The following is a 15,459-nucleotide window of genomic DNA, read 5'->3' as shown; positions in this document are numbered from 1 at the left end:
TTAATACATATGCAAGACCACACGCACGAGTGAGTATGCACGTCCGCGCATTAAATGAGTGCTTCCTGATTCGTTAGGATTTTTTTCTGATTTTTTTTTGCAAATACCGGAAAATTTTCAGTTCTCCTCGTCTTTCAAAAACCGGTTTGAACTAATTTCGGCGACACCAGCCACAGGTTCGTTCCTGAACGTCAGAGAGAGGAAAAAACATATAGTGCAGATTTTGATGAAAACGTGATAAAATGTTTACTAATGCGTATGCATGTTAGATAATAGTATGTCAGTGTAACTGATGGGATGTATTGATCCTTTGTATTCCTTTCTTAATTTGGCTTCATTATTCATTAAGATTTTTTAATATTCCCGCCTAAATCGATATCATTTTTATTAATTTAAAATATGTTTTAGCCATAGCTAATTCGGTTCTAGTTGTTGAATTTGGTTCAAAGTTTGGTATACCCCTCGTTTGCCTCGTAGCGTTCTACGGTACCTTGTCCTGCTTCTTCCAACATCATAATTGGTAGAGAAAAAACTAAAAATGTAATTATAAAAATCAGTATTCTGACTGCAACAAACAAGAACCCCACACCCTAGGTCAAAACAGCTTCATCAGAACGAATGAAGACGTTGTGAGTTGATTATCAAAAAAGCTACAAATGAACATCCATATCTTTGTAATCCAGTTGAACATGGACCGTAAATGGAAAAGGTTGTGAGATGACCCCAGCTATTTCTCAGAAACAAAACTATAAAGGTTTATCAATGATGTTGATTTGTCCTCTAGTTGTGTATTATTCGTATAATGTGCTATATTTAGCATCTGATAAACTGTTCTTAGTATGTGATTTGTAGCTTCCGACACATCTAACAACTCGTGAATGGGTCATCGTTGAGTTTCCCAGACATGATCACTTGAGTAATGTAACAGACGCTTTCAAACGTGTCAATACTATTTAAATGGAAATATATCATATTGATTTACTTTTGTCCGTATAAATGAATCACGTGTTTGTAATTATATGTCCGACTAATCATAAAGATAGATTTCTGTCGATTAAAGGCAAAATTTAATTATTTGAGAACTATTTATAGCTTGGAATTTTAGCTACATAATTATACCAAAGAAATTCTGAGCTTTACGTTGATATTACATAAGAAGGAAATGGAACGAAATTATTAATATTATGATAGCTTTGGACATGATCTAAACCCGTTTGATGTAGGTATATTAAAGTTAACATTTAGTCGAGCAATTATACACTATCATTCTGTTTGTGTTGTACTTCCGGGGGAACACTTCAGTAACTTCCGGTTTTTTGTGTATTATCTGACTGTACATAAACGCAAATTGTACCTGGAGTTTGATACAGGAAGGTTTTTTCCAAAATCATATTTCCATACCTACACATATATATAATTATCATGTATTATTATTATTTGTTTGTATTGCATGGTATACAGGAACATCACAAATGTAAAATAATCTAAGTATTACATGAATATAGAACAATGCAATATATAACATGTGTAGATGATCGACACACACGCAAACACTACACACATGGAGGCACGTCCTTAAATTACCTTAGCTGTTAAAAGGACGTTTAACAAAATTAAATTAAATCGAATCGTGCTTCAATTTGAGAGAGAAAAAAACCCACAGAAAACACAAATATATTGATGTAATTCAAAACATGCACACATCCAAATATAAACAATTACACAGAACTCATTCTTGAAGAAACCATGAAAAAGACGCCAAATATCAAGTATTTTACCGAAAGGTTGAAATCAAGGGTCCGATAGTTATCCGTCAGAGGATATTATTTCTTCATCACCAATTTATTATAAATGGCAATACGGACGGAAAATTATTATCTTGTAGGTAATGCTATTTCAACTAATAAAAACATTTTTTCACAAAAATAAAATCACATTATCCTACCGGCTGCGTTATTTATTATGGTGATCCTTGTGTCATGATCTATCACGTTACACGTAGGGCAGGTAAGTGTTTCTTACTAAATTCGATAAAGAACTACCAGTTATTGACTTATTGTAAGCCACGAGACTATTAGGAATTATATCATCAGAACGTCATTTAGTATTATGTGTGATTTATGATGTAATATCTCATTTGATTTTATCCTATGATACATTTAACGTTTTGGTTTTTCTCGCAATATATAATTACGAGTTTACAGTCTTAAATATTACGTCACTTATTTTTCGTTTATTATTTATGACTTGGGTCTGTACCGGTGATATTTTATTATGATCTGTAACTCTCTTCACGTATCAGAGAGATATTTTAAAGGACAAACATTTGACGTCTCCGTGAGGGTTAATAGTATATTTTCTACTGATTTGGTGTCAAAATTGTGTTTGTTTTCGTAAGTCCCAATCAGTGTTTCCTTAAATGAATCATCTATTGTTCAAAATCGGCAAAATATATAGATGAAACAGAAGTTAGTGTCTTAACTTCATGATTTATACTTTGATTATTCGTATTTGATATCGCGCCATAATTTTGCATATTTCAATTTCAGACTATTTTTATTGTAGTTCCTCTACCGTCAGTGCAAACTTTTTGGAACAGCGAGAAGGGAGAAGCTTCAGATGGGCACCTTTTCAACTGCGTTCCTACACACACGGTTTCATTTTTTTCTGATATCGATTCATATGCGTTTGCAGCAAACTGGTAATTCTAGATTTACAATATTGGTTTGGTTTACATGTAGTATTGTCTAACGTCCTATCAACAGCTATGGTCATTTAAGGACGGCCTCCCCTGTGCGCAAGATGTATTCGTATGTGGTTTGGGAGGTTGCGATATGTTCGTGTGTGTCTCCTTGTGATAGCGAGGAACTGATGCCGACTTCATAGTGCTACCTCACTGAAAAATACTGCCGAAGATACCCAGCAGGACACCCCACCCGGTCACATTATACTGACAACCGTCGAACCAGTCGTCCCAATTTAGGAGTGGGACGCGCTATCACATGGAGATACATTAACCAAAATACCCGGCCTCCGGCATGACGTTTATAGTGACGCCGAAGAGTATGAAAACATTAGGGACAAAATGAACACAACAAGATTGAATACACGTTATTTCAATATGTTAAAATAAATAAACTGTTGCAATAAACATACGAAATACCAAAATGTCGAATTACCCTACTGTCGAATTACGGTTCTCGTTAGAACAAATGTGTTGTATCAAGAGCAGTAATTCAAAAAGACAATGGAAGGAAATGAATAACCAGGGCAGTTCTTACATGTTTTGACATTGGCAAACGTCGATGTCTACAGTATAGATAACTTTCTTTATCCAATGACATCATTGTTTTTGTCGATTAATTCTTCCTCCCTCTTATAATTGAGTTGGGCAACATAAACAAGGCACATTAATTATTATAACATAGTCAGGTTTATCTCCCCTCCATTAGTAGTGTCGTATATATAATCAGCGATGCCTAGTAAAATGGAGAGTTGCTATGCTACGATTGTGTGTACAGACGTGAATGTTTAAAGCAATCAAACATGATTTCGATTATGTTTACATTATTGTGTTGTTTTGTTATACCTTCACTTTAAGTGGACAAATGTGTTTTAAGTAGCATCCATATATGTTAGCAGAATAGTTAAATATTTGTTTCGTCTCAATATGGTTTATGCTTATTTGCTTGAGGGGAGGAAAGTGTTATTTTTATCAACACCTTATTTGATTGTCACAAAAAAAAATCATCTCCAATCATCTCCAGCCTGCAGGTACCATCCTTACACTTTAAGTTTAGAGGTTAGGATATTTGTTGTATCAAACCTAGACTTTAATGGCGTTTTCCTTGCTGAAACATCTGGTATCACTTACCTTGTACTTTTAAATGGGACCCCATGTAAATATTTATTTTGTTTTTATTTTGCCCTGTTGTTGATTTCGAGTTCGGTTAACGTTTTTTGGACATTTCGGTATTCTCTTCATCTTTTTTCAGCATACCAGGTGTCTCAATACACAACAACACAGTTACGCTTACTGTTGCTTTTTAGTATGTAGAATGCCGTTTTATATGTGATAAATTTTCCGCGCAAATACTGTCGCAAATATCCGTTTTACTGGCTCCGCTCTGCGTCGCTTTTAAAACTCAATTTGCGATAGCATAATCACGATATTCCATCGCAAATTTCAAAATACAAAAGGTTTATCCCCATTCTCATTCATATCAACCAAAACCACCAAACGAAACGACGATTTTAAGATATTTTTGAGTAGGTTTTTTTTAAAAATTCTGGGTCTCTCTGCTGTGGATTGGTGACGTTAGAAATATTCGAAGTGAGGTGAGATAATGTTGACCTTTCGGGGTCACGTTATCTCACCTCACTTCGAATATTTCTAACGTCACCAATCCACAGCATTGTTTGTGACAATGTTGGGGTCATCTATATCATCTATATCATTTACAATCGCCATCCGGGCGTCAAATGCAAATTTCTCATTTGCGGACTGTACATCGTGATTCTACCATCGCAAATTAATTTGATCGACCTATATAATGCCTTGTTACATCTCAAATGAATTAGAATCATTTTTGATCAGAACACTTTATAAATATAATCACATAAAGATAAAAACAAAGTTCTGGTGTGTAGGGACTACACCGAAATTCGAACCTTAAACCTCAGTTTGATATAATGTCGCTGTAACCAACTTAGCTTCATGGTCAAGGGAATTATCCTACCTCAATTGTGTTAAAGTTATTCACACTAGAACATTTCTGTTAGACATAAATGCCACCCGCTCATGGATGGGACAGGACGCCAGTTCCACACTGCATGCTCTCATATATCTGACAATAAATCTACTACCATTAACCTACTACATGGGGATTTTAATAGTATCAAACACATACGGTGATCAAAACAATACGTCTCTCTTTTTTTTCTTACACATCAAATTTGCTTATATCAATGTTTCGTTCAAAGTAGATTTTTTCCATATCCATTGATTTGAGGTATATTGGGTTACGGTATATTTCGCAGTCAACCCATCAAGACCTGACAACCTATATGATAGCATAGCCCGGATGTCAAAATGTCTTATCTGCTTTACGAGAAGTTAACGGCAATTTTCGAATGTGATTTGTGAGGAATATCTTACTATTACCAGCTTTTACTTGTGTTTTTGTCATTAGATGATTATTTTGAAGGTTTATTCGTAGAACTTTTATTTTGACCTTCAATCATGTGAACAAAATGCTGGTTTAATAGTTAGCAGTAGACTGTTAAGATATTCATATGTTAAACAACTTCGGCCCTGAAGCGGAATACATAAACAAAATGAACGTCACACACAGACTTTGGTGATTGCATCATAACAAATTAAGTTGCACTGCATCATTCAACTGTTTGGTCCTTTATGGACTCATCAGTGATGATAGGAGCCAAATCTATGGAAATCCGAATCCGAATCGTTCTAAACTACTATTTAAACAGAAAGGGAGGTGAATAACTACCCTTGATTATATGAATTTCGAAATTCTGAAAAATACTTCTTAATTTCAAATAATATAACGAGTTAAGAGTGTATATTAGAAATATTTAAAATATACTGGTTATATTTGTTGCAGTTTTGCAGTAGATTGTTGTGAGCAAATCTGTCTGTGAATAACTGCGTTCTGAAGCGGAAAACCTTGAAAATACTTACTATTAAAACTAAGTAAATCCATAGTATTTTAGTGCCATTCAACCTGCTTAACGTTCAGCATTAAGGGGAATTACAACAACTGGTTCACCCGTTGTTAGTATAATGTGAACGGGCGGAGTGCTGTGCTTGGCGTCTTCGGCATGGCATTTCAGTGAGATAGCACAATAAAGTCGGCATCAGATCCGCGCTATCACAAGGAGGTAAGCACCCAACATACCATGTCTCCTGCATACACACACGCAAGCACGCATACACTACACACATGGAGACACGTCCTTAAATGGCCTTAGCTGTTAATAGGACATTAAACAAAGTTAAACCAAACCTGGAAATATATGTTTTCTCCTATTTTTACACACTGTATGTTTATGACATTAAATGCATATGGAAATCCAAATTATTCTAAACTACTATTTAAACAAAAAGGGTGGTGCATACCAACCTTTGAATATATGAATTCCGAAATTCAGAGAAATACTCCTTAATTTCAAATAATATAACGAGTTAGGTGTGTATGTTAGAAATATTTAAAATATACTGGTTATATTTGTTGCAATTTTGCAGGAGATTGTTATGAACAAATCTGGACGTAAATATCTTCGTCCTGAAGCGGAAAACCTTGAAAATACTTACTATACAAACTCAGTAAATCCATAGTAATTTAATGCCATTCAACCTGGAAATATATGCTTTCTCCTATTTTTACACACTGTATGTAAATAACATTAAATACATATGCCGTTATCATGAGAACGGGAAAGGTGCATAACTTTAATTTGTACTTATTGAATCGATGCAAGTTTAAGAATTTTGTAAAAAAAAAAAAAAAAAAAAAAAAATCTTCAATTCAAATCAGTGTTCGAACCCTTCAGGTCATCATTGTACACCATCACCCTATAAGTAAAGTTTCCTAGGCCTCTAATTTGAATCATCTTTTATCTTATCTTATGTGTGACCAAGGTTTTGTAGATATGCTTTTATAATTCAATAACTCTTCAAACTGAACGACATTCTTTTATTGAACAAAAATAAAAATTAACTTTTACTGTAGTTTGCTGTCAAATCCCTATTAAAATATTCAAAGTTGTATGATGATCCCCATTATAACAAAATACTGATTGATTTTAATGAGCTAAAGCAAAGTGTAAAGAAATTCAGTGATGCGTGAAATAAAGGTCACAGTGATTTACATTTCTATTTTCAATATTACACCACCTGAGAATTGCAAAAAAAACAAGACGGTCACAACACCGGACATACTAAGACACTATCTTATAGCTTTAACGGGTGACACAGACGTGCAAACAAATAAATATTATAACCACATCCTACTCATATATAGATGCCGCTTTATTGCATATTAAATCGCAAGATTAGATATTGCGTATATATCATTTTTACGTATATTTTTTTATATTAAACATGGGCGACAAACATAATTGTTATTTAGTTTAAAATGTAGTCAACAACTCCCTTTAAGTTATCCTTAAATAATCACATCCCCACTCAACATTTCTTTATTATGTATGACCCTCAAGTCCGAGTGCCTTCCTTACTTGTGCCTGCCATGGACATTCGGACATTCAATTGTTCTTATTTCTTATAATCTCTACTCTTTAAAATTCATACTTTAAAAGTGCGTCCGTCACGCACGCGTTATGCCGATGTGTGGGACGCGCGTGAGGGTTATCCGATTACTAATCCGAGGTTGGAACTATGCCCTTTACATTGATCGCCATTCGTAATTAATAGGGAGGCGACATGAGACAGAATTAATTGTATTTTTTATATGCTGGTGTTCAGAACTAACAGAATAAAGAGTACTGGAAAATGCGTATTTAATTGTGAATTTGTTTTGAATTTGCAAAAAGAACAGAAAGGATGAGCGTACCCCTGCATGGATGTGTATCATTAACAGTCCTCTACATACTATTGTTGTTCGTTTCATTTAAACAGTTGTTTATTCACTAAACCAAAATGTTTCTGCCGTACATGTGACTTTACGAGGACGTGGAAAACAAGCTAAGGGCTTATTGATTATGACACTTTGAGTAGTGTGTTTGTCTTCTGGTAGTTGACAATGTTTGATCATTCTACTCGCCCTAGAAAGATACCATAGATGACAAATTATATGTTATCTTGTAATTGCAGTGAATATGTATCTGGACAGATTCAACACAAGAACTGGCAATGTTACTACCGTAAAAGACTGAACAATCAACGGAAATACGCATCCTACTTAACTGGGAGTATGATGTTAACGTCAACATGTTTCTATAAAACGTCTTTATGAAATCTCCAAGACTTACAGAACGGAAGACTAAAATATACAAAAACAAAAATTAGGACAAAATCTGTGGAAGTATATACTCAGGCTTTAATGTTAATGAGAAATAAAAATCAACACGTAGGATATATAAACGCCAATACCATGCATATATAATATGTTCACCTTGTACGTATGGATATATTTCAGGAGGCTTATATCCTTGTATTGAAAATTAGCTGTATCACTACAGCAAAAGTCACCGTGTATATACAAATGTAATAGAACTGGCTACATCACTAATGTAAGATTCACCAGATATGTAATTGAAACTTACTTTCTGTTCTATTGACAAACAAATGGCATGTCGATGTAAAGAACAAGCCCTCCTAATACTATACATAAAAAAATATAAATATTAGGAAAAAAGAATCATAGATGTAGATTTGCATATTTAGAGTTTAGAAAAAGAATACTGCGAAATTATGAAACTGTATCATCCTCAACGTAACGTAACGAAGCAAACCGATGAATTACAGTATGTAAGCCTCACTTCAAACACCAGTATTTCAGGCACTAGAGTTGTATTAATGGGGAGGGAGAATTATTTCTTACTGAATACACACATTTATATTTCAATTATTATCAGGGGTGTGGGNATAACATAGATTTATTAGTTAAACGCATATATAATATACATGCTTACATAGTAATGTTATGTGTAACAATTACAGCTCACCAGTCTATATTTGAAATGCATGCAATTTTGCCATGGATTTGTCACTTTCATGTACAAAAAACACATGTTACGATGTCATTGTTGAGGCACAAATGTGAAATATCCTTTGTCCTAATCGTTGTGGACAATTTTCTCAAAATATTAGCACTTTGATTACATATGAAATTTCAACACATAACGTGAGGACGTATTATCCTGTGTAGGTTTATATTTATGATACATTTTGTATTGAAGAATTGAACTCTGTTGATTTGTAGCATTTACAGTCAATGTGAATGACACACCTTGAATGCAAGCATACAAAATGTGCACTAGCTCGTAATGATTGGTTTGTCTGCAAAGCTGTGATATATGGACTATAAATGCCAAATCAATACAGTTTATTGTTTATATCACAGAAATTAAAATACGTCTTTTTTAAATTCTGCATTTGGTTTAATATGACCATAGCTGTTGATAGGACGTTAAACAATACTAAACCAAACCAAACCAATCAGTTATTTGCTGAATGAAAAATGATGACGTCAACACAAGCACCATGGCCGTTATAGTCTCCATAAATGCCATCCAATAAAGTGGCATCACCGTACAGTGGTAAATATTATAGTTTGTGACATCAACCTATTTCTTAGTAAATTATAGTTAATATTTATTTATCGTAAAACGTGTTGTTTAATTATCTTAACTAATCAATTCATCTCCATAATCAAAACAGTGAACAATGAAGATGCATTTCATGGTAAACTTTAAATAGGTTAACTGTTGGTATTGCATTAGGTATGAACATTGGTGCATTTCCAACGCCGGTCTCCCTACGGTCCTACTACGACAACACGGGGTAAGAGTTTGAAGGAATGTAACGACGTTATTCAAATTTTATGAAAAGCGCCGATGTTTATTTCCATAATCCGGTGATAAAGTGGCTATTGATGACAGAGGGAGAGCTAGGGGCGTCTCTGGTATTGTATATTTAACCGATGAGATATAATCCGTATTGCTATTTTCACCGAGGAGGTGTAAAGTCGAGTACGTCTTCACGGTGGATCGAAATCTTTAAAGTTGTCACAATCTTAGCCTATTATTCGTAAATCCTTTTGAAAAAAATACATTTGAATAGTGTGTTCTGTAAGTGTTCCTTTCATAGCTATTTCTACAACGTATAGACTGTTTCCTTTCTCTTGTAATCAGTAAGAAACAAGGTTTTGTTTTAATTTGCATAGTATAATTATCATTTAATATTTTCACTAATTCGTTTGCTTTAAAGATATAATATATTGGTTCAAATTGTTTGATTTCAATTTTTAAAATGTTTTGCCTTCCAATTAATTATTTTGGTTTACTATAATGTAAATGTTAAACTAAAAGGGCCATTAATTAGTTTTTAAATATATTTTTGGAGCGATCACTTCAATACTTTTAATTGTTTGCATTCTTGCATAGTTTGCTTTTAGGACTTTCTGTATGCAGATGCAAACTAGTATAATCTTGTTACTCATATTTGTTTTGAAATGGAAAACCACAAACAAACAAACGAAAAATACAAACAAACAACGCTTTTAAGCTAACCATCCTTTTTGATTTAGTTTATAGTTGCGCGAAACATATCATGTTTGATGACACACTGTTGCACCAGTTCTTGAAGATATATTGATGTATACATATTTATAGCAAAATCATAGAGCACATTCTTATTCCGTGTTTCGTTTATTGCAGAGTTATTTGCTCTTGTGAGCAGGTATTGATTGTTACGTCATTAGTTTGAGTGAGAAAATTACGTCGTTTTCTCAAAAATGAGGACGTTACTCTCACAAACAAATGACGTAACAATCAATACCTGCTATCAAGAGCAGATAACTCTGCAATACGAAAAGACGGAATATATATGTAGAAAATTTAAATCTTAATTTAAAGCTGGTGTTGATATTTATTTTTACAATCATGCAATACACAATGTATCCATGATATCTTCTCGTTAAGTAGCAAACTGTCTGTCTGCAACGTTAATCCTTTATAATTCTAAAGACATTTATAGTGTTTATAATGCTTAAGACGTTTGTAGTGTTTATAATGCTTAAGACGTTTGTAGTGTTTATAATTCTAAAGACATTTATAGTGTTTATATTTCTAAAGATATTTATAGTGTTTATAATTCTAAAGACATTTATAAAATATTTATAGTGTTTATGATTCTAAAGACATTTATAGTGTTTATAATGCTTAAGACGTTTGTAGTGTTTATAATGCTTAAGACGTTTGTAGTGTTTATAATTCTAAAGACATTTATAGTGTTTATATTTCTTAAGATATTTATAGTGTTTATAATTCTAAAGACATTTATAAAACATTTATAGTGTTTATAATTCTAAAGACATTTATAAATTATTTATAGTGTTTATAATTCTAAAGACATTTATAAATTATTTATAGTGTTTATAATTCTAAAGACACTTTTAGTATTTATAATTCTAAAGGCGTTTGAAGTGTTTATAATTCTAAAGATATTTGTAGTGTTTTCTCTTCTTTATGTCGGCTTTCTGTTTCCGTATGCACTTGATCCGTACGCACAATTTAATTTCCTTTATGAAGATAAATATAATGAATCTTGTTCATACAAGAAAGAATTTTAGTAAGATCATAAGAATTGCGGTATGCGTGTAAGAAACATGTTTTATGAGTATGGTATAGGTTTTTATTTATTTATGAAAATGTGTAAATGAAATAAAGATTAAGTGATTTTTTTTTAAGTCAAAACTAATAAGAAAGTGGTCTAGTAAGGATATTTATTAGAAAACTATTACAATGGTATAGTTTTGTCAAATATTCAAACTCCATTGTCTGAACGCGTAAACGATTATATCAGCTATGTGTTTATAAAATCTTTCCTTAATCTGTTTAACTACTCTTGTGAAGTAATGCTACCTGCGACGCAATCTTGTCTTATAATTTGTCATCCACATCGATGATGCTACTTCAAAGACATTATAAAACTTACATATTTGTGTAATGTTTGCAGTAAACAACTAATACAGCTCACATTTGAAATCTCGTAAAAAATCTCGGACAAATACCAGTCATAGATATTCTATCATACTCCTATAGTATTTATAGCGATAACATATCCAGTTATACCCTAGAGCGTCCATTATCAACATCGGCAGCCTTTTCTTGTCCAATCAAAATCTCTCTTACTGCATGATAAAAGAGACACTAGCATGTTTGGAGTTCTCAAGACCATCAACTCCCCTCTTCATGCATATTTAAAAGGTCTGACCAAATGATCACGTGATACGAGTCATAAAAACTATTTTTATGTACATCTACACCATACGATCATCTTAATTGTATAATCGTCGGTATGAAAATTGATGTTGAGTAGTATTCTAAAATAGTCCTATTGAACCCAAAGCCGGTGACGGAGTGATCCGGACTAGGTTGACAGATACAATTTTTGAGTTTTAATTAAGTTTGGTCGAGTGCGCACCGTTTACTAGTCGACGGAGGTTTTATTCAGACCACATGGATCAGTTCACTGCCATGGGGGACATCCCACCGACAGGTGAGTAGCTGTATTTTTTGTTAATTCCATACCGACTTGTATCCCAGAAACCAACCGGCATATTTGGTTCAGATTAACACTAAGCTAGCTATTGTGGGACCGTTACCCGGCAAACTTTTCTATACCGTGTGACGGTAGCTATGTTCAATTCCTCTCATGTGCTTGCCCAACTAATTATCTGCCTAGTGAAATTCACCACTGGTAAAATTTAACTTTCCAAATTCCCGCAATTCGTCCAGTAAGGGGTAGTATACTATACAAATCATTTTACTGTCATTCGGAGGTGAGTTCTCTGTATTGATGTAGGATATGAGATCCATACACGCTTGTGTTTTCTGTTATTTAATTAAGTTCTATATTATATTTAATACGTAGACGTAGTAATACTAAATGTTAAATCAACTAAAAGTTTAAAAATAGTTTGTTAAACGTCGCATTGCACACGATTATGTATTTATAAAAAAAATACAATTGTATATATTCATCTCAAAAAGTTTCTCAAAAGAAGCATTTTACAAAATGTTCGGTGATACATGGGATCGTGAGAAATTGGAGTTTAAATATCCTCTCAGGTGTGTGGATTTGCTACATGTATATCTTAAGGAGTAGATTAGCTGAGAATGTGGAATAAAGGACAATACTAATTTAATGGATTACTGACTTTTGGATTAAGCATGAAACAGGTGAGGTCTTCTCCATTAATGTTTGGTTGACATTTTGTAAAAAAGTAAAATATAAAAAAATGAATTATACAATAGATTTAAATCTATGTATAATGCAACATGCAATTATATCTTGGAACGGTTTCTTTTTCTTCTTTTAGTTAATGATTATTAATTTACATATTGATAAATAGCAATCGGCGCTTAGATCGTAGGTTTGATATACAGTACTGAGTTATAGTTCAGAAAATGTATTTTTATATTGATAAATATCGTCACAGGTCGTAATTCGTCCCTTTCGCGTATAACAGTTCAACTTGAAACCCTGTGATGAATGCACCCTGAATGAACAGCACATCAAAGGTATAGACATAATTAACGTATGAAACATGTTAAAGGCGATTTGTTTCCCTGTACAGATTATTTTAACAACATTAGCATTACACATTTTTCAAAGAACCGTGTATCTGATGACACATTCCTACTGATAAAAAAATGTCGGTTAAGAGGTGATGTCAAATTTAGAAAGAGTTTTACTGAAGGCTCTATACAAAATCATGATATGCCTAGTTTGTGCGTTTAGCTACATTGATGTATGAATTGATTTGAATGTTCATTAATATTCATTTTATTAAACGTTGCCATAGCAGTATCGATTTAACCATGTTTTCTACCTAATATAGTATGTATATCATCGGCTCAAGAAACTTTCAGTAAATTCTAATTAAGTCAATTTGATAGTCGTTGTTGATGAAAACAATAGTTTTAGAAGTACCTTTGATGTAAAGTTAAACATGTCATTAAGATCATTTACGTTTTTTAAATGGTTTGACGGTTTTCAATAATTAGACTTTTAAGCACTCCATTCAATACATAATAAAAAGTATATAAGATTTAAATTTTTATCGGTAAATGGGTCAACGCCCCCCTCATAATAAAATATTAAGGTATATCCATGTATGTACATATAACCTATTAGCAGAACTTTATTACGGTTTTTTTGTTTAAACATATTTTATTTGCAAAATACAAAAGGGATTAGACACAAGTTAAAAAAACTTTATTAAAGTCGCCTTCTCCAATAGTGGTGATATAAACATACGCTTTATAGCGAGGAGATGTAGTTAATTAATCTTCAATTGTTTTAAAACGAAATAATCTTCGGTACTAGATATACGGTGTCTTTCCACAGCTAGTACGCTTGTTTAGGATGGACACAAATCAGTTCTATATAAATCATCTTAAATGAACTAGTCTCGGAATAAAGGAACGTAAAACAATACATTTACTTACAATGCTTTCTTAACAAAATAAAACGGTAGACAGAGAATGGCTTGGTTCAAGTCCTTTCACGAAAATACTGTCGAAACATTAAATATATTTGAAAAGGCATCTTAGAAATGAACGAAAATAAAATCCATTTAACAAAAAGCACAACAATATAGACCTAAATTTTTGATGACGCTTTACCTTAACAGTCTCTTCAACGCGCACGGACAGAACGTGAGCCTTGACATGCACTGGGATTTTTTTCAGGAGGACAGTGATAGCGTTTTATGGTCTATAAAAATCCGCATACCGGTCTTTGTTCGGGGAGGTTGTCGGGACGATGTCCGGCTTTAGTGCGTTGGTCTGTTTACGTGGGATTATCTGTACGGCTCAAAGTGTCAAAAAGTACTTATTTCACACCAGCGGTTTATTGAATGTGTTCTTCCATCTTCATGTTCCTTACATCCGTGTTATAGCTTTCACTTTTTAAAATTCTTGGCCCGTCATCGTCTCTCCCTCGATAATATTTCGTCCTAAAATATCCCCCTCTCTAGATAAAAAGCAATTAATATCATATCTCCCTCGATAATTGTTCATCTCCAAATCTCCCCCTCTCTACATTAAAAGCAATTGATATCATATCTCACTCGATAATTGTTCATCTCCAAATATCCCCCTCTCTATATGAAATGCGAATATAATATCTCCCTCGATAATTGTTCATCTCCAAATATCCCCCCCCCCTCTACATGAAATGCGAATATAATATCTCACTCGATAATTGTTCATCTCCAAATATCCCCCTCTCTATATGAAATGCGAATATAATATCTCCCTCGATAATTGTTCATTTCCAAATATCCCCCTCTCTACATTAAAATGCAATTACTATAATATCTCCCTCGATAATTGTTCATCTCCAAATATCCCCCTCTCTACCTGAAATGCGAATATAATCCCTCCCTCGATAATTGTTCATTTCCAAATACCCCCCTCTCTTCATTAAAATGCAATTACTATAATATCTCCCTCGATAATTGTTCATTTCCAAATATCCCCCTCTCGATATGAAATGCGAATATAATCCCTCCCTCGATAATTGTTCATTTCCAAATACCCCCCTCTCTTCATTAAAATGCAATTAATATACTATCTCCCTCGATAATTGTTCGTCTCCAAATATCCCCCTCTCTACATTAAAAGCAATTAATATAATATCTCTCTCGATAATTTTTCATCTCCAAATACCCCCTCTCTACATTA

The 15,459-nt window shown here is 33.3% G+C and overlaps 1 protein-coding gene across 1 annotated transcript in view; it reads left to right on the top strand.

The window, feature by feature from the left end:
* The first annotated feature begins 12,225 nt into the window (after positions 1-12,225).
* Positions 12,226-15,459, top strand: part of LOC110458970 (transcription factor RFX4-like) — a 39,382-nt gene continuing 36,148 nt past the window's right edge. Inside the window, exon 1 of the mRNA XM_021510961.1 lies at positions 12,226-12,265. Within this exon, the coding sequence (XP_021366636.1) occupies positions 12,226-12,265 (40 nt within the window). The remainder of the gene's footprint in view (positions 12,266-15,459) is intronic.

The sequence above is a fragment of the Mizuhopecten yessoensis genome, unplaced genomic scaffold, assembly GCF_002113885.1.
Source record: "Mizuhopecten yessoensis strain PY_sf001 unplaced genomic scaffold, ASM211388v2 scaffold9887, whole genome shotgun sequence".
Lineage (NCBI taxonomy): Eukaryota > Metazoa > Mollusca > Bivalvia > Pectinida > Pectinidae > Mizuhopecten > Mizuhopecten yessoensis.
This window is presented reverse-complemented; position numbering and strand designations above follow the sequence as displayed.